The following is a 20,342-nucleotide window of genomic DNA, read 5'->3' as shown; positions in this document are numbered from 1 at the left end:
AAACAACTCAGTTTTCCTTGGAGAGTCAGATTCCTTAGAACTTAGGGAATTGGGGGTAGGGAGTCGAGAAATTCCCTGCTACGTTCTGAATTGCCTTTCATTTTCTATGAGATAGTCATTGTATTTGTGTATGTGTGACTGCCTTACTCTCTTCCCACTGATAGTATTATCTTGAGGTAGCTCCTCCCTCCCTTCTGATTCTGCTTCTAACAGGTCCACACCCCATTCCATCACAGTGGGTATGAATGAGAAGCAAATGGAGCCCCGACTAATCATTGGAGTAATAAGGAATGAACTTCACGTGATAGCTACATGTTGAAATGCTATTATGCATTACACATGATAAAATTTATATAAATATCCCAAAATGTTCCCTGTTGATTTACTCATTCATTAATTTATTTTACATTTATTTTTGAACTCTTACTCTTTAAACACGTCTAATTTCTTGGAGTTTATTTTGTACTCAATGCCTAAAGTTACACATTAGTACGCAACCAAGTCAGAGATACAACCTGAACTCTAATCATTGTTCTTTCCCATTTTACCCAAAAGCCTAAATAAAACCCTCAGCAAATGAGTTCCGGGCAACAACAAGGCTCAATATAGTTATCCTTCAATCTTAAGCCATCTATGCCACCGCTGTTACGAAATTACCAATATGTTGTTCTGTGCCCATTTCAAAAAGTTGAATTTTAAAGTTTTGTTCTGTAAGCGCAAAAGTACTGTACATAGAGTGCTGAGTAGTAGTAGTTTATTTAGTAGTTACTATATATAGAGGTCCTGAGTTAGTTGTTAAGGGAGATACAGGCACAAATAAAACCCAGTTGCTCCCTCAAATAAAGGAGCTGAAAATTTATCTTGGAAAACTTGAAATGTGTAAAGTGCTATAAAATAAGTACAGAGTAGGTGCTGTGTGACTACAGAAGAAAGAGAGCGGTTCTAGCTGGTACAAGGGTTGGGAGGGGAAGAGAGACGAGCAGATTATGGAGTACGTACGTGGTTTGACTAGATACTGAAGGATGAGAGTAGAGGATGCAGAAAGAGGGCCTTTTGATCAGAAGGGAGCTGCCTGAGGAAGATACGATGGCAGCCATTTAAGGAGTACAGTGTATGAGGTCATATAATCTTGTCTGATTGGTCAAGTCCATGAGCTGTACTCATGTTAAATGAGATCTAATTTAATGTATAAATAAGGTTATGTTTAATATACTTACATACATAAAATTGTATGTTTACCATATATAAAATAAAGTATAGATTATAATACTTTGAAACAACCACAAAAGCAACAGAAATCTTCATACTTAATGACAGCCTACAGTGGTTCAGAAAATTAGAGATATCTTTATCTCCAACCATACAAAGGGGATCAATGTCTTTTTTTTTTTTTTTTTGGTCTTCATGGCTTTTAGCACTTTGTACAGTGTTGACTAACCTAGCAGTGTCTCAATAATCACGGACATGAATTCAACCTGGTGAAAATTTAATTGTTCAACAAGTGGGAGTTTCTTCAAGTAGAAGTACATCAAATGGGGACATTTTGTTATTATCCTCTTAAAATTATATATTTTTTTCAGAGTAATGACTTAATATGAGATGTAGGTTTTGTCACCAGCCTGGATCTCATAATTCCCTCTCATTCTTTCTTTCGTGCTGTTTCTAAAGAACATAGATGGGTGGGTATGAAACACTGTTCAGACATGCATGACTCCTCGGTTCACGTCAGGGAAGCATATATGATAATTAAATGATTTTCTGTCTTTTTATGCTATGTGTGGTTAAATGTGGTGTGGTAACTTTCGTTTTGGTAAATTTTCTAAATGCAGATTTACAAATAATTTGAGACGGTGTGGAACCCAGTTTGCATAATTCAGTGTAGGGGTGATCGTTGATTCCACTGGCCAATCCTAACTTATTGCTAACATTTAATCAGTGCCTGCTGTGGGTTTTATATTTTTGTCTCACCAATTATTTATAACAACTCCATGATGTAGGTAATTTTATTATCTTCAATTTATAAAGGAGGAAACTGAGGCACAGAGAGTCTAGTAACATGGCCAGGATTCCACACTATTAAACAGTGGTTAGGAGTCAAATCCCAGCTCTTTCTCTTGAGTACTCTGTGCTGCTACACCACCCATGCCTCACATCCCTGCACTGAATCTCATCCCTTGGTCAGCCCTAAAACTTTATGGGAAATCTGATCAAATTGCCCGTTCTTGCAACCTAGAGTTTTTTTTCCTGGAAGTATTTTAATTCGGATTTTCAAACTCTTCTTATTCTGTCCCTGGCACAACAGAGAGGAACCATATTCCTCCTTCCTTCATACTCATCATACCTCCTTCACATGGGTGTCCTCAGCTCTCGTCCTGGACATAGCCAGACCAGCTACCAAACATGTCTGAACTTCCTCAGGCACCTGAACCATCGGCCATAGCCACTGTGAACCCTGTACCTGCAAGTCAGGGAAGGGTCATGTGGCATTCCTGGAGGCCTAGATTGACCACCATTTGCTAGGGAAAGTGTCCAGGGGTCTTAAACAGAAGGGAGTCCAAGAGAGTAGTAGCAAGGATGAGAAAACAGGGAAATTGTGTGAGGTATATTAAAGGTGCATGGAAATAGGTCGATGCAAAGTATTTGCTGTATGTACAAGTTATGCATTTGTGTGAGTCATGACCCTGGAACAGGGTGGGAGTGCTGGTAACAGCAGCTCACTTTTCTTTAATCAGGGAAGGATTTGTGAAAGAACAGTGGTTTTGTGAAAGAAAGACATCTTTGAAGTAATTCCAACAAGGTGCTAATTGTGGTTGTGGTTTTCCTCTCTCTCTCTCTCTCTCTCTCTCTCTCTCTCTCTCTCTCTCTCTCTCTCTCTTTTAGTGCATGGACTTTGGTCTACCAGGTGCTAACAAGCTGAATGCCCCCTGAACTTCATTCTCTATGCGGGGGAGGACAAAGAAAACTATATCAATTTTCCTGTACATTTATAAAATTAAGGAAAAAGTGTCATAGGAGATTATTTAGCATGTAAACCTTTTACTTTTGTTTAAAGAGACCCAGTTTGTATTCACAAGGGTTTTGCTCTTACTTGTTTTTTGTAAACCTACGTTTTTGTTGTTGTTCTAACCTTTGGTTTAAAACCACTTGTGTGAGTTCTAGTGTTTAATCATTTATTTGCTTCCTGCTTATGCTGATCGTTTCCCCCTTGATGTTTGTTTTCAGGATACCTTGAGGATAGTTTTGTAAAATCTGGAGTCTTCAATGTATCAGAACTCGTGAGGGTATCCAGAAGTAAGTAAATTGTTTTCTTATTACTTAGTTTTACAGTTAGATTTAAAATATTTTATATTTTGAACCTTAAAAACAGTATGATGAGTAGCCACATAATACGAGAATTAGAGTTTTAAAATCTCTGACCTTTTGATGAAATCATAAGTGAATGTATAGTATATGATTTTCTATAATATTTGCATTTAAATCATGAAAATTTTTTATTGTACAAAAATCATATTTGGGTTGTTCTGATTGCTGTGTTATTGGTATTCATTTAATTCACTGTTCTCTCTGTGACCATAGATGGTCATTTATATCAAAGGAAGTGTGATTAATTAAATGTACTCTGTATTGTTATGATAATCCACATAAGTTTCCTGTAGATAAGTGCTTTTTCATTTTACTAACATTTTGGTGGGAGCTTGGCGATGTACAGGATATACGCGCTAATATGCAGAGTGTAGAGGGATGTAGAAATTAACTTTGCAGATTGCAGTTGGATATAGATAGAAAGCATTGTTATCCAAAACAATGCCCAATTGTTTTCACTGACCACCTCACCTGAGACACCATTCTTGTCAGGCCGGATGAGATTTTTCTTGGGTAAGTTCACCTGGCCAGATAACTAAGCAAGGGGGAAGTTTCCTTAACCTCCTCTTTCACTTATTACTAGTGTGTGCAAATATATATCTAAGCTGCAGCTCTTAGCACACTGATTACGTTGAAGGAGGTGACTCACTTCTTCTTGCTCTGTTCTCTGGTTTAGCTTCTTTATGTCTCTTTGAAGGGAGTGTTTTCACTTGACATCTTGCTAGGAGCTTTACAGTTTGGAATGATGTTATTCAGACGATGCAGTGGCCCTCTGGTCCGTGTTTAATTGTGCTTTTCATTTGGGTCAAATGCAGACGTTGTGAGCAAGAATTATGATGGTCCAAAACAATAAACCGAGAGGGAGTTACTGAGGGGAAAGTATAGGTAGTACTTTAGAGTTGTGTTTAGGGAAGGAATCTCCAAGCTAGTAGATTACTTTTGAACCATAGTTTCTCGAAGATTTCAGATTTCTCATGTGGCCAGTGCAAATAGCATTTATCTGAGGGAGTTATATATGTGAATATTTCAGACATTAAGTAACGTTTCCTTTCGGACATGATTCTGCAGTGGATAAATGGATGCCCAAAAGATTTCTGTCATAGGTCTGCTTACTGGGGGGCAGTGAAAGAAACCAAAACCTAACATCCTAGATCCCAGTAGCTCCAGGGTTCATATTTGCTGGGCAAGAGGATTCTGACGCTCTACTCCATTGACCAAGGGGCTGGGCCTTGTGCGTTTGCCCTGATCCGCAGGTGGTGTGTGAACGCTTTTGACATTAGAACGTTTTTTATGTTTATGTTTAATTTGGAAAGGAACATGCCTGACTTACTACCACTTTCTGGCATCATGTAAGGAAGGGGGTATTTGAAGGTGTGTGTGTGTGTGTGTGTGTGTGTGTTTGTGTGTGTGTGTGTGTGTGTGTGTGTGTCCCCTATACTGATCTTCAGCAGAGGAGCTATGCTGCTACAGTTACATGACATTATGAAATTATTTGCTTAAATTTGTCCTTTCCGAAGTTCCACGATAGTTTCAGAAGCACAGTACAGTCATCTGTCAGAAAATATTATTAGTTCCTCATTATAGGTAACATTACGCTAGCTGCTGTAGAAGGAGAGCCACGTTAGAACATTAAAAAACCCAGAGTGATATTTTGAAAACTATGAATTTGAAACATAAAACAAATAGGTTAAAAAATCCTTTTCTATTTAACAGATCAGAAATGTAAATGTAGCATACTTCATTCATTCTTCTTAATTCATATTGTCATCCCTTAGAGGCTTTTATATTATCTGTTACAACAACCGTACTGATTTGTAATTAGCACATTATCTATATTTATTCATTAAGTAATTTATTCAGCAAACATTTATTTTCTACTCGCTGTGTAAATAGATGTCTCTGAAAGGCTTGAGAAGTGATTCTCCTAAGTGTTTTAATATATCCACATTATAATCTTATTTACACAATTGAACTTTATTGTTTATGAATTAAGGGTTTCCTAAGTAAACATAAACTTCAGCATAACCCTTATGCTGCATTTCACAAATTCTGATTTCTCGAGGGTTTACGGTATGTTAATGGTTTCTGTCCTCGAGGGTTTTATTATCATATGACCCACTAATGTGTATGTTGACTTTAGCTAATGAAGCTATTCAGTTTTAGGATAGTGATCTTTCTGTTGAATGATATTATCTCCATCTTAAAAGTTGATTTAGGATCAGCATGTGGACTAAGGAGAACAATAAGAGAGATTAAGGGTTGGCCTCTAACCCTTAGAATCTGAGATTCTTTGGAGCTTGGTTTCTAAGAGGATATTGGCAGCCTCTTAGACGTGATTTGCGGCTTTCAGGCTTCTTGCCCCTTTCTGGGAGAGGTGCTACAGCAGATCTTTGCATCTGATGTAAGTTCTCTCAGAGGCTTTTAAACAGGACTATTTGCCTGGGACTTGCTGTTCTCATACACTTTGTCATTAAATAAATTTTGTGGATGTGCTGTTTTAGAATTTGGCCGTGTTTATTATTAATCTACTTTTCTTTCTGTAGTCACACATTTAGTGTCAGAATGCACACTCAATTTTTACAGTGCTCATGTATAAATCTGCACACAAGTTATCTTTATTGCTGACTTGATCCTCTAGAATAATCCTTCTGGAACAAAATTTTTTAAAATTCTGAAAACATTTTACTATCATTTCACTATAAATTATACCTAGTGTGTTTATAGTCATGCAATCTGTGTTGACTATCAAGCCATATGTATTAGAGACTACAGATCTTTGCCTAAAAATTGCATGAGCTTGAGACATTACAGATAGTTTGTATAAGATATAACCTATAAGTTTCCTGTTAGTAACTCAGTTATTTGAATTGTATCTTCCTGTTATAGGAACTGGACACGTTGCTTACTTTCATGGAACCCCTTTAAATGCCTCCTTCTAACACATACCCTGCTTTCCAATGTCACATAGAACGTGATTCTAATAATAAACTTTAAAGCATGCGGTTACTGTGGGATTTCTTACCTTGCCTTTTTTTTTTTTCACCTTTGGTATACCTCAAGCCACAACAAACAGCTACATTTTAGCTTTCCAAAGGATTTAAGCCATCAGGCAGAGTTAACACATTGAATACACATACTTTGCGTAAAATGTGGCTAAAGTATGTTATATAACATGAACCATCTAACGGAAAACAGGAGCTAGAGAATTTTGGAGCTGAGATGAATCTTGTATATATTGATTTATTTAATTTTTAACGGGAAAAGAGAGATGTTCATTGTATACTTCTTGCGTCTTCTCTGCAGTAAAGCATGTGCCTTATGATCACACTTTCTTAACACATTTTAAGTTAATCTTGGCCTGATATAATTCAGCTGATAGTGAACACATTTCAAATGTTTATAAAAAAAAAATTCTGGGTAAGAAAAATTCCTGAAAAATCTGCAGTCCCTTTGGAATTTTATATTCAACTTGAGGCAGTCAGGACAGGTTAAGGAGACTGTGTTCCTAGAGGGCGGCTCCAGGGCTCTAGAATTTTGTTGCCATAGCTCAGGACACACTTTCTCTCATTAGGGCCTTCGAAGGCTCAATGAAAACTGATGAAGAAATAGAAACTATTCTTAAATGCTGGCCTTTGACCCCACTTGCCTTTTCTTCACCTTGCGTATTATCTCTGCGCATGGCTTTGCCCTGCGGTAACCTTTGTTCAGAATCATGACCTCCCTTCAATACCTTACACATTCTCCAAGGTCCAGTGCCAACTTTGGCTTTTCCACAGGTGTCTTGGACTCCTCAAGCTTGTGTGAGATTCTTCTTCCTTGAAATCCTATAGCATTTAATGACCATGTCATTCATTTGGGCAATTTCATTACAGTCTGCATTAGGCTGGCATTTATGTTTTCATGAGTGTTTCGTTTACCCACTTTGTTGCCTGATTTGTTTTATTAAGGACTAGGGCTGTCTTAGACCATTTTGTATCCCTTACAGCACCTCCCAGTAAAGGGAACGATCAATAACTTGTTAAACGAAGAAACTTACAGCAAGTGGGTTTGTTTCACCTCTTCAGCTGCCTTTAGTATATTTTTGGACTTAGTCATCCGTCTTTGATAACCACTCCAGCCTGTCAGGAAAGAAATTTGGGAGGAAAAGCAAAGAAGGAAGGGTGCTCACATTTGTTGAACCCCTATTATACATAGACATGAAGCTGGGTTTTTATTACTCCTTCCCTCATGTCATCCTCAAAATAGTCAGTGTGGTAGGTTATTATTTTTTCTCATTTTACAGTTGAGGAAACTGAGGTACATAGCTCCTAAGTGGTAGAGTAAGTCCAAACTAAAAGGCAATCTACCTCCCAAGACTTACTCATTCTAATAACACACTGCCTCACGGGTATAGTCAAGATGTCTAGAAACAAATTTTTAAAATTAAACAGATGTACAGAAACCAATACTTATATGGAGAAATCTCAGTGCCTAATACATGAGCAAAACCCCAGGAGTGTATTTTAAATTAAATCGTTTTAAATTGTAAAGTTGTGGCATAAACACTTTTTAAAAATGCAAAACATAATTATTGAGAAAAACTATACTTACCATTCATAGATGAAACCTGAATATGCTTTTTTGGGGAAAAAAATACTTGCCTTTTTTTCATATTTGTTCATTTTACTTATATACCTGCCCTGATGCAAGGATTTTTTTATATCAATCGTAAATAATGTCAAATTAGATCAAATAATTATAAAAATTATATCAAGTAATCATAGAATGATTTCTAATTCCTTCTTATATTAATGTTATTATTATAGAATACTAGTATTTGGTATTTATTTGTGAAACTGTTCTATATTTATTTATTTAATGATGATTTGGTTTTTGAGAGTCAACTTAGTTTGCAAAGCGCTTTGCTTGGTGCTGAGCATATTTTGTTTCCTCCTATGCATCTATGGACTAGGGGGGTGATAGACATAAACTAATGCAAAGGAGTGAGTGAAGACGGTTAGAGAAGGGGAATCGGGGACGTGGTCATCAATGCTTATAGTCTGAGTCCCTTTCGTTTCCACACATGAACTTTGGTATCAGGAGGAAGTTTTCAAGTCCCGCCCCAGTATGTGGTTGATATTAGAGTCTTAAAGTAAACAAGAGTTTTCCTCATCCTTGCCGAGTAGCAGGAAAATATTAGATTATAACATTTGAATAAAAATGACAAGTGTAAATGTCATTCCCTGTGTTTCTTTCTTTTTTTTTTTTTCATTCCTCAGCACCCATAACCCAGGGAACTGGAGTCAACTTTCCAATTGGAGAAATTCCAAGCCAACCGTACTATCATGACATGAACTCGGGGGTCAATCTTCAGCGGTCGCTGTCTTCTCCACCAAGCAGGTAACTGAAAAGGGAGCTACTCTGGTTCTCAGTCTATGTGCAAATAGGTAGGTAGGTAGATAGGCAGGTAGATAAGTAAAGAATAGGGGGAGTAAAGCAAAGCGTGAAGGAGTTTTTGCTGACTTTACACAGATATTTCATCTTTCCTGGTATAATTTATTTCAGCATTTGAAAATTAAATGTAATTGTTATTCAAAGCATTTAAAAAAATCTTTTTGGGGTGACCAGGGAACTATGAAAATGTATTAATATGATTTTTATCTTGTATGAAATATTATAATTCTATAAATTAACCATCCTTTTGACAACTTGAAGAATGTAGCTTTCAGTCTTACTGTAACTTTCAGCCCCATGGCAAAGGTCTCTGGTTTATGGTTGATCCATCTTGGTAACTATTTACCCTAATGTTACAACCAAGCTGGGGATAGGATAATGAAACATGAACAATAAAAGGTGTCATTTACTTAAGCTTAAAGGAATAAGGCCTTATTCTAGGCCTAACTTTGCCAAGTTCTCCAATTAGTCGATGTTCTTTGAATAATGTAGTGAATTCTCAGTTACCGATGAAAATATTACCTGCTCTGAGATGTGGTATAACCAGCCTATGTTGGGGAAGAGCTACAGTGAGGTTACTTTGCTTTTTAATTCTCTGTGGACATTCTTATTTTTCTCTTTTGACCTTCTTATTGTAACTCAGTCCCACAGGAGTTTGCAAAGAGGTTTTCTATTTAAATGAGGGGTAAATATCTTGGAAAGTCATTGTGCATAGGATTTCATGATGATGTGTTTTGCTATTATAGAATGATAGAACAGGATTGAGTTAATGAGAAGGCAAGGTGAATAAATATTATAGCTTTATTGGTTTTTTGTTGTTGTTTTGAATTGGATCTTCAATATATGAAGACCCATTTCATTTCCAGAGTATTAGATGTACCCATGATCAAATATAATGAATATATGAATTCCAGAGAAAAACATACATTTTATAATATTAACTTTTCAAAAATAAGAAAAAATATCTGGCTAATCTTCTATGCTATTCTTAATAATAAAAGTTAATTGCATTTCAATAATTATGAGCTATGTACATTTACATATTAATTAAGTTCAGTTTTATGTCAGTTATGATCAAATTGTATTTTTACATAGATTGCATACTAGGATAATTGAATTTATTATTACTAAAATTGTCTGTGACATGGTGAGATCTTAAAAATGCTTTAATTTTTCTATTTTTAAAATGTGCACAGTAATTTCTTATCTTGTCCGTTAGATCAGTATGTTGTCAACACAGATTTTTCCTAATGGTCATTTGTTATCAGATATTATATCATTTAGAAAAAAAAAGTTTTAAAAAACATTTCTCTGTTATTTCCTTACAAAAATATTTTCTGCCTCATTTCAAATTTTTTATATGTATTTACTACTGAGTCACAGATGGGAGAATTAGATTAAAGGAGGGTTTAAAAAATATACATCCTAAGATATGAAGAAATTAAAGAACTATTATTTACTCTCCCTATGGTTTAGCATGGATAGAAATTGCCACCTTCCACATCATGTTAATCCTCTGGGACTTGTGAATCAAAAATTAATTACAAGTATATCTATGAATATACCCAGATGTGCACATGCTTTCAGAATTTAGAAACAGCGCAGTTGTTTCTAAACAAGAAAGAGCGCAGACTTACTGTGTGCCGTTTTGCTGCATTCATGTGCCCTCAGCAATTCACTGAATTTCTCCAAATTTGTCTCCCCACACGTAAGAAAAAAGGAAGATTTGTTTATGTGTATGACTTCTGAGGCCAATTCCAACTCTGAAATCCTGTGACATTATGTTTATTGTCACTGTATGGAGTTAATTCAGAAGATATCTTTTTAAAAGTTTCTATCTGCATAGATGTGAATAAGATTTTTTTTTTAATTTAGGGAAAAGTATCAATTTTCATAGTCATAATTAACTGTTCACTAGGGTATTAGTGGGGAATATATGAAAGTAGTATATCAAGCTATATGGCATGTGCCATAAAATTGCCTTTTAATCTCTGCTCTAACAATTAACTTTTCTTAATAATTGAAATGAGCCATATTTTCTTTATTAAAATATGTCATTTAAATAGTATACTGTTTGGTTTGAATTTGGCAGTGGCCTGTTTTTCATGGTGGAGCTTAAGAATAAAGTATCAATAATGTAATTTTTAGGAAAAGATAAAGAAAAATATATGAAATAGTTTATAATTGGTAAAGTACTATAAATTTTAAAAATACTATTAATTATAGGGTTACTACTAATAATTACCATTTATTAAGTAGCTTGTAAATACTAGCCACTTAACTAAAAACTTTACCTTTAATAACTAATTTAATCCTCTCAGCCACTCCCCTTTGAGCTACGTTTTTTTAATTTCCATTTTATAGATGAGTAAATTGAATTTAGAAAGGTTAAAAAGTTTGCGATTAAGAAGTAGCCTAGTTAAGATTTGATATTTCACTGGTCCCACTCAAAAGCTCATGTTCTACTGAGCTTTGTTCTAATGGACTACATTACCTTCTCTTTAAATTAATATGAAGGGATTACATTGTTAATATTGAGTACTATACAAATGAGTATTATTAACTTGATAATTCTAAAACTCAGGTATAATTTTCATAACAATTTCAAAATTAGTACACATACCACATTAAGAATTCACTTTTTGCTACTGAACTTTCTTTGGAGATACATCTCAAAGGTAAATATAGTAAGCGTCCTATTTGTCAGGCAATATAGTATGATAAACTAATATATACAACTGGAAATGTTTGCTATTCCTGTTGATGTCTTGAATACTCACCTTTATTTCAAAATGATGCTGAAATACTATTACTTGTGTTTGTGGGAATTTCCACAGTAATAAGACTCTTCTCAGATGATATACTTTCAAATGCTACACATCTTGCTAGGAATCCCATTAATGTGATCACTGTCATATTTTAACAGCAAAAGACCCAAAACTATATCCATAGATGAAAATATGGAACCAAGTCCTACAGGAGACTTTTATCCCTCTCCGAATTCACCCGCTGCTGGAAGTCGAACATGGCATGAAAGAGATCAAGGTGAGTAATAAGCAGATGACTCTAGGGACATTCGAGTAGTATGTCAGCTCGTTGCATACATTTCATCTAGTCAAAATATAATTGAATCAATATGGGTTGTATTTTCTTCATGAAATGACTGTAGTGAAATTATTTTTGTGATAATGTACTAGTCAAATGCTGTCAAAGTTAAGTTAAACAAATCTCATGTTATATATGTTTATTGGACTTTTTTTTTTCCCAGACAGAATGATCTTTTAGAGCCCCCAATTATGTACATGACTGATTATGATACAATGAAATCTGTTTGCTTCTCTGTATCGGGTACTTCAGGGAGAAGCCAAACTTTAAGCAGTTTGCAGGTGCCACTTATGGAAGCTCCCATTTAAATAAGAGGCCATAATTCCTTTTGGAAGTAGTTACAGTATAGAAAATAAATAACAGTGTAATGTCATTTTACGTTTGAGTCAATCTAGTTATTCTTTCTAGATAAAACAATGACTCACTTCTAGGGCAGCTTTGGGGGGAAATACAGCTTCAAGAAATAAGTATTATTTGGCTCTCTGAATTCAGACTTAGCTCCATGTCATTCTTAAACTCTATTGAATTAAATTATTTCATCAGAGATACCCATGTTTTTTTTGTTTTTGTTTTTTTGTTTTTTTTTCTGTAATTAGGAGATTATTAAGCAATGGAAAATGAAAAATTAGCTAACTGCAGTTTTTGTTGGTATGTGTGCGTGGATGCAAATAGGACTTCAGCGCCATAAAAATGTATTTGAGAATTGTCTTTTAAATCAAGTTCTGCATTTTATTAAATATGTAAAAGAAAAGCACTCTTGATCAGTAGTTTTCAGTCCATGTCTTGGGTTTGTGTATCTGAGGGCTGGGGACCTGTGTGTCTAATAATCTCAGGAGACAAAAAGCAGTTAAAGCCAAAGTCAGTTCCCTATTCAGGACTGCAATTTTGCTGCTCCAAACTTTTATACCGAGTGCCATAGGGTTTAAAGCACAATGAAAAATTTCCATGGAGGAATTGAGCTTTGAATCAGATGGGTCTCCGTTAGCAGGCTGAGATTTTTAACTAGCAGAGAACGAGGCAGTCTGGACAGAGACAAACGCATAGGAAAGCACTGCGCGAAAGTCAGTTTCAGAATGGCCATGCGTGCCCTGCAGCCGGGCACTGTGCACACGGAAGGAAGTAACGGGAGATGACAGGGGTCATCTGAAAGAAGGTCTTGCAAATCAGCTGGAGAGTTTTGGCTCTAGGGACACCTTCCCCAATCTGTTCTTCAGGTAGTCGACAAAATCATCTGTATAAAAACATAATAACATATCACTCCTCTGCTTCAGGTCCGTTAGTAACTTGCCACTCCTCTTAGGAAAAAATCAGAATTCCCTCATATGACCAACTAGGCCCTGTTTGTTGTCTGCCCTCTGACTACCACTCCAGCCTCAGCAGGGGCCATCTAGTTCTCCTTTCTGCATCGGAGCCCACTGTTGCGTTTAGATTTGGGAATGCAAAACCCAAGACCTTCATATAGTTCATGTCTTCTGGAATGCTTCTCTTCTGACTCTGTCTGGCAAGTGCTTTGTTATCTTTCAGGTCCCAGCCTAAATGGAGGAATTTCAGTCAGGCCTTACTGTTTTTCTCTCCTGATATCCAGTATCATTCCTAAATTGTACCCACAATATATTGTTGCATATTTATTTGTGGGATGAATTGTCCAAATCTCCCGACACTATAGACTTCATCTGTTTTGGCTGTGACTGTAACCAGCACCAAGTAATTACGTACAACATTTGGAGCATAGTAGGGGCACAGTTACTCTTTGTTGGATAAGTGAGCTATTGATAGGCAGAACACCAGTCTTATTAGTGAATGAAAGGAAAAATAGGGACTTTCATCAGACTTGCAGAAGTGAGAATGAAAACAAAATCTTCAACCCTTTATAGTTTATTGCTTGTTTTACTGACACTGTCAGTTTATTCTAAACAAAGCCATATTTTCCCTGTCAGAAAATTATTCTGGAAAAGATTCTTATGGTAATAACATTGTGAATGCGTGGCAGTAGATGTGTTGTTCAGAAGTGTAGGTGTTCTTTATTAGAGGGAGTGTCACTTTGTAAGAATTGATTCCCCTTTCAGCCTTTTGAATAAAGCCAATCTCAAATCATATTATGAAACATTTTTGAAAAGCAGAAGGGAAACTGTCATTCTTTTTCTTTGTGAAATCGTTGTATTGTCTTGGTGATTGTCTTTTGTCAAGATGCCTAGAGTTATTGGAGAAGTAAAGGCATGTTATATTAAAAGTAAGGAAGAATGAACCATCCTCAAGTGTGCTTTAAAGAAAACTCTGTCACTTTAATTCTGAACACCCTGAAGACTTTGTAATGTGCACAATAAGCTATTGTGGGAAGAAGACTTCAACTACAATGAAAAAAATGAGGGCAGTACAGTACTATCTTTATAAACTTGCTAAGCCCAATGCAGTCCCTTTGTTCTTAGAAAATTGAATTTTTTAACTTTTCAAAATAAAATGCCCATGGTGGTTCTTGTCCATCTTCAAGTGTTCTTAAAGACACCCTTGCCTGTCATGACGGGAGTTTTCTGAAGAGCATGTTGAGTACCACTGAATATTTGTAATGGCTTTAGTACATGTCTTATACTTGTTTGTCCCACAAAGCCTTGCACTGATGGGTACTCAATAACTAGTTTTTGGTTGATTAAAATATGCTTGTGTTTTCGGCTAGCAAAAATGTGTGAAATTTGCTATTAATTATTTCCTCGGTATGCTTTATTCTGTTAGTGTTAATTTTGCATTAAAATCTACCCTTGCCATAGTGTTTAGCAAAACTGATTTTTGAAATATGAGGATTAAGGATAAAATTATGGACAATTTGTGACATTCTACTTTCCCTTATAATCTGAAACACCAACCTAAACAATTGAGATTTATTCCGACTAAGCAAAAATAAAGGCTATGATATAACCATTATACTCATCTTATTTTAAAAAGAAATTAGGTAAAATTTTAATACCAAATCTAGGTTCATGTAATGACAAATGTTCATATAATTTTAAATAACTTAATGAAACAAATATCCTCATTTTAGCATAGTACAAACATAGTTAATTAAAGCTCTGTCTTTTCAAAACAAAAAAATTACAATTTTCTGATTATAAAATAATTATCATTTTTAATTTTTCAAAATACAGACATGAACATTTTAAAACTAAGTACCATTTATGGTCTTAAAAATTTGGTAAGGATCTAAACAATTTGCTAAAATTTCTTCCGATGAATAGTGATAGAAATTACATTTGTCAGCATCTACATTGTAATATTTATATTTATTTTTACTTATGTTCGTTTATACATAGAAAAGGGGTGGAAAAAGAAAAAAGAAAACTGGGCTACTGACAAGGGTTATACAGATACTGTTATATTCCTTTCCTAGAGTCTAGATTTTTTTTTTTTTTTTGCTTGGTCTTCTATGAATTCTCTAGTCTTAAACTACTTTTACCTCTATTGAAAACTTCCTTTTTTGGATACTATTTTCCATAATTTTAGATTTTAATGGTTAAATTTGTAGAACCATTTTAGCTTACCAATGTGCATGTTGAAGATTTGTTTTATTCTTATTCTTACCCCAGGAAAAAATCCATCTGAGGTCTTATCTACCTTAATTTTTTTTCTCCACTGGCGTGAATTCAGAGACTCAACTCCTAGTTGATGTTCTTTTCTTTAAATCGTTGAGAGTCATCTTTTGCAACTTCTGATAAAAGATGAAAAATAAGAGAGTATTTGTTTTTTCCTATAATTAAAGTTACTATTATGGCACCAAATCTAGTTGTATTTCAATATCCAGGAATTTAACAGACTAATAATGTTAATAATTATGCTTGAAAATTTGACAGAATTTCTTATCACTGTCACTTTGCCATTACCATTTTAATAGTCATTGATTCATCTAAGTCTGAATATAAAACACTATTTAGCAGACACTTAGTGATACGGTAAATATATTTGTCATATACATCTGGGGTTTCTAAATAGAAATTTTAACAGCTTTTCAGTCTGATGAGTATTTAAACGACTTGCAATCTTAGATAAAATGTAAATTCAGAGAGACTTTTTTTGTAGTAAAATTTTATTAAATCCTACACATTTAGGATTTGAGATAATTGGATTCAATTAACATTTATCAAATGCCCATTATTTGCCAAGAATTTTTCTAGGCATTGGGCACACAAATATGAATAAATTAAGTTTCCAACCCTTGACCTGCTGATCAAAAAAACAATATTTTTTTTATAATTTATGAAAAATGGTGGTTTACCGAGGATAAAGAATGTCTTCATGCCTAAAAATGAGCTTGCTTTGAAGCACTATGAGAAGTAAATCTTTACACAACAATCAATAAATTGATATATTAGCAAAAACTAGCACTACTGAGTGGTGTTTTGGTGTGCAATTACAATTTTAACAGTAGTTTAATAATTTATACTGGACTCTTACATAGGCAGTGTTCAGGCATCATGTTCTGGTTGCTGTGGGTACTAGAAAATAACAGTATTTTTAAAAAATTACAGTTCTGTCATATAAATAAGTCTCTTCCACTAGTCTTTTTTAAGTTTTAATATATTTGCAAGCCCTAGAGATTTATTTTTGATCATTTTGCAAATGTTCTCATTTGTAATATAGTCTTAAATGTTGTGCTAAATTGCAATTTGCACTTTATACGAGTTCTGCAAGGATATAGTATTAAATATACAATGTATTGAGCCAAAGACTTCTAGGGAACACTCGGTGCTAGAGAGTGTTAATGCTGGCTTGTATCATGAGTTCAATCATGTATAGGAAATAAACAACAGTAACTAAGAGTGTGGTCACATGTTAATAGACCTGGAATCAGAGACCAGCATTTCTTAATGGAGTTTAAGGAATATTAATAGTTATGCTAGATACAATAGCATTTAACTAAGTTTGGAAAATTACGTTTTAACAAAAATTTAAACCTTTTTTTTTAGTATTGTTATTATTATTTGTTTCTTAATGAAGTTTATTGGGGTGACAATGGTTCGTAAAGTTACATAGGTTTCAAGTGTACAATTCTGTAATACATCATCTATATGTCACATTGTGTGTTCACGCCAGAGTCTGTTCTCCTTCCATCGCCATATATTTGATCCCATTTACCCTCATCTACCACCCCCCTCCCTAAACCTTTTTTTAAATGAATGAATTTGTAGAATATTTAATATACTACTGGATGCTGTGATTGTGAACATCCATGAGTATATATTGACTGAATGTGTTTATTCAGTTTGTGATTTCAGAACATTTTGTTTTTTTTCCATCCAAGAATTTATAGATTCAAACATTGGAAAACAGTGCTGTGGCCCAAACTACAGTCTGACAAATGGTATCATCTCAAGGTTTCTCTAGAGCTGTGGGAGCTAGGTGAATGGGCAGCTTTCACAAATACTGTTGAATACTCTGTGGAAGTCATTCACATTAAGTGAAGTCCTAGAAAATGGCAAGGCAAATCTCTTAGTAATCTTCCTGGAAGAATTTTTAAGCTCGCTTTGGGGACCAGATACAATACCAACAATTCCTTACATTCCTAGAGTTTGTATCACAAGGATTAAATATCAAATTTTGAATTAGACAAAATGAGACATGCAAGTATTTTTGATGGATAAATGTGAAGAGATCATTGGAATTTAATGTTTAAGCACAATTTTTAAATGTTTTGCTTGTTTGTTTATCTTCTTATTAAAAGTATCAAAAATCAAGAATTCTTACAGAACTTGCAGTGAACTTCCATGTCCCACGATGCCATCAGAGAGTAAACTCCAGGGACACCTCTGCCATACCGTGTTTCCCTGAAGATAAGACCTAGCCAGACCATCAGCTCTAATGGGTCTTTTGGAGCAAAAATTAATATAAGACCCAGTATTATTCTATTCTATTCTATTCTATTCTATTCTATTCTATTCTATTCTATTCTATTCTATTCTATTCTTTCCTTTCCTTTCCTTTCCTTTCCTTTCCTTTCCTTTCCTTTCCTTTCCTTTCCTTTCCTTTCCTTTCCTTTCCTTTCCTTTCCTTTCCTTTCCTTTCCTTTCGTTTTCTTTTCTATTCTATCCGGTCTTATATTAAAATAATTCTGGATGTTATATTAATTTTTGCTCTAAAAGACACATTAGAGCTGATGTTCCAGGTAGGTCTAATTTTCGGGGAAACACGGTAGTGTATTTTAGCTATGCTGCTATAGGTGAAAATCACAAGATGAGCACCTTTCAAACAAAGAGGAAAACAATAAACTGTCAGTGGAGGCTTTCATTAGAATTCCTCATATTGCCTACTTATTAACAGATATTTATGCTCCTTTCAGTATTCTAATCAAGAAGAGCAGTTTAGATGGGGCAAACCTGTGTGTGTGTTAGAAGAGCCAATGCTACTTAATAGGGAAAAGTCATACTCATATTTCTGTGCTCTAGAACCTTAATGATTTGAAAATGTAACATTTTGAGGAAAAACCACGATGGATCATTAGTTTGAAAAAAATAACACTTGCTACTTAATACTAGATCTCTAAATCGATGGAACATAGCCTAGAATAGGAAGATAGAAAAACCCAAGAGAGATAGTATATTTCAGTATCCTAACGTGCCATGTAAAGTTTCTTGGAGTTGTGAAACATTTCATTTCAAATCCTTTGACACATTGGTTTTATGTTTAAGTTTATTCTGATGTAGCTTGGAAAGCTAGTTTCTTCTGAATTATTATACTAACAATAGCATATACGATGAGAAATTGAGTTTCAGGGAAACAACACATTATTCGAGTCTTTAGCACAGCTTAGTTTAAGGTATTTATTTTATAACTAAGCAATATAAAGATCAGAGAGGCTGCCTCGTCCAGTGTCCAGATAATTAATAGCAGAGCCTAAATCTTCTCTTTTAAAAGCTGATTCCCCCCACCCCCGTTTTCCTACAAACTACCTAGAGAATCATTTTGCAAACTTACCTATGTAGGAGAAATGGAGTAGGAGAATTTGAACACTACATAAAAATCTTAGCAGATGGACAGTTTTCCTAGGCAGCTTCATGGAAGATTCTGTTTGACCTTACAGAATGTGAATGGGAGAGTAGAGGTGAATTCAGGAGATATCAGGGTTCTGGAAGAACTGTCAAAATTTTGAGATGGTAAAATGTGTATCTTCTTTTTTAAGAATCAGCCTCTTAATATTAGTGCCATGATTAAAAGTTTTCCAACTAAAGAAAAGAAATTGGAGATATGAGTGATTTTAATGGATAAATGTGAAGAAGAGCTGGTGTGAATTGAATGTGTAAGCGTGATTTTAAAAGTTTTAAAAAGCTTTTTGTTATGGAAAATGTCAAAATTAGAATAATAAAGTGAACCTCCATTACCAGCTTCAACTGTTATCAATATTTTGCCAATCTTGTTGCATTTAATATCTCCTAGTTTTTTGAAGTATTTTAATGTGAATCCCAGACATCATGTCATTTTACTTGTAAATACTTCTCTTTCTAACAGTGACTTTTAAAAAACACAACCTCAATACCATTATCAATTTAGCAAATATAAAAATAATTTCTCAATATCATCTAATATATAATCCATGTCCATATTCCTCAGGTTATTTTATAGGCCATTTTGTTTAATTGAGGATTGAAAATGGTTTATATATCATATTTGTATTTCTCAGTCTCTTTTTAACTTATAATAGTTATATTAACTATTTTATATTAACTCCTTTTACTAAATCATTTATTTATCGAAGCAACCACATAAATTAATATTTTTTTGTTCAACAAATATATGTAAATGAGGAAAACCGGACCTTCTGCCATTTGTTGCTACTATTTATTGAGCACTTACTACCTCTCCGGAGTGGGTTAAGACTGCATATATTTTTGCTTTTCAACCCTATTAAAAAACCCATTTTACAACTCATTAAACTGATCACTATCCTGATTAAGAAATTTGACACCTATCACACAGATAAGTAGGAGAGGAAAATGGGAACCCTTGTTTGTTCAGCTGCAGAACCCATGCTCATTATTATGACAACAGCCTTCCAAATAAGTCCTTGTGGTGTTATGTTTTCAGTTTTGCAAACTAGTTACAAAAGCTCTATTACAGGTTTCTTTTCCCCCTAATACATGAAATTTCAATACAGATAAATGCATGTAATATCTGAAGGGTTTATGGATTTCAGGGATACGTGACTGCAGACTTTGGGCTGGATTCAGGTTAAAAATCTGTTTTCCATTTAATTATAAGATGCTGCTAATAAAAAATCCTGAAGTCTAGAATGTCTTTACTAGAGGTGTGTGACATGTAGTTTAAAATGTCAAAATATAAGAATTAATTTTACATTGACTGCCATATACATATTTTTAGTTCTGATTCTTTGCCGTATGCCTACAGCACTATAAAGGTGATCCGGAAACTGTAAATACTGGTGTGGCTTTAGACAAATCATT

At 34.5% G+C, this 20,342-nt stretch overlaps 1 protein-coding gene across 12 annotated transcripts in view; it reads left to right on the top strand.

Moving 5' to 3' along the window:
• The window catches only part of NFIB (nuclear factor I B), a 422,874-nt gene that overhangs the window by 351,357 nt on the left and 51,175 nt on the right, over positions 1–20,342 (top strand). For all 12 annotated transcript variants that reach the window (XM_074330381.2, XM_074330380.2, XM_074330385.2 and 9 more), the window contains exons 4-6: positions 3,223–3,291; positions 8,622–8,742; positions 11,723–11,841. In XM_074330381.2, coding sequence (XP_074186482.1) covers positions 3,223–3,291; positions 8,622–8,742; positions 11,723–11,841 — 309 coding nt within the window. The remainder of the gene's footprint in view (positions 1–3,222; positions 3,292–8,621; positions 8,743–11,722; positions 11,842–20,342) is intronic.

Source organism: Rhinolophus sinicus, chromosome 16 (assembly GCF_057876585.1).
Source record: "Rhinolophus sinicus isolate RSI-liver-muscle chromosome 16, RSI-T2T, whole genome shotgun sequence".
Taxonomy (NCBI): domain Eukaryota; kingdom Metazoa; phylum Chordata; class Mammalia; order Chiroptera; family Rhinolophidae; genus Rhinolophus; species Rhinolophus sinicus.
This window is presented reverse-complemented; position numbering and strand designations above follow the sequence as displayed.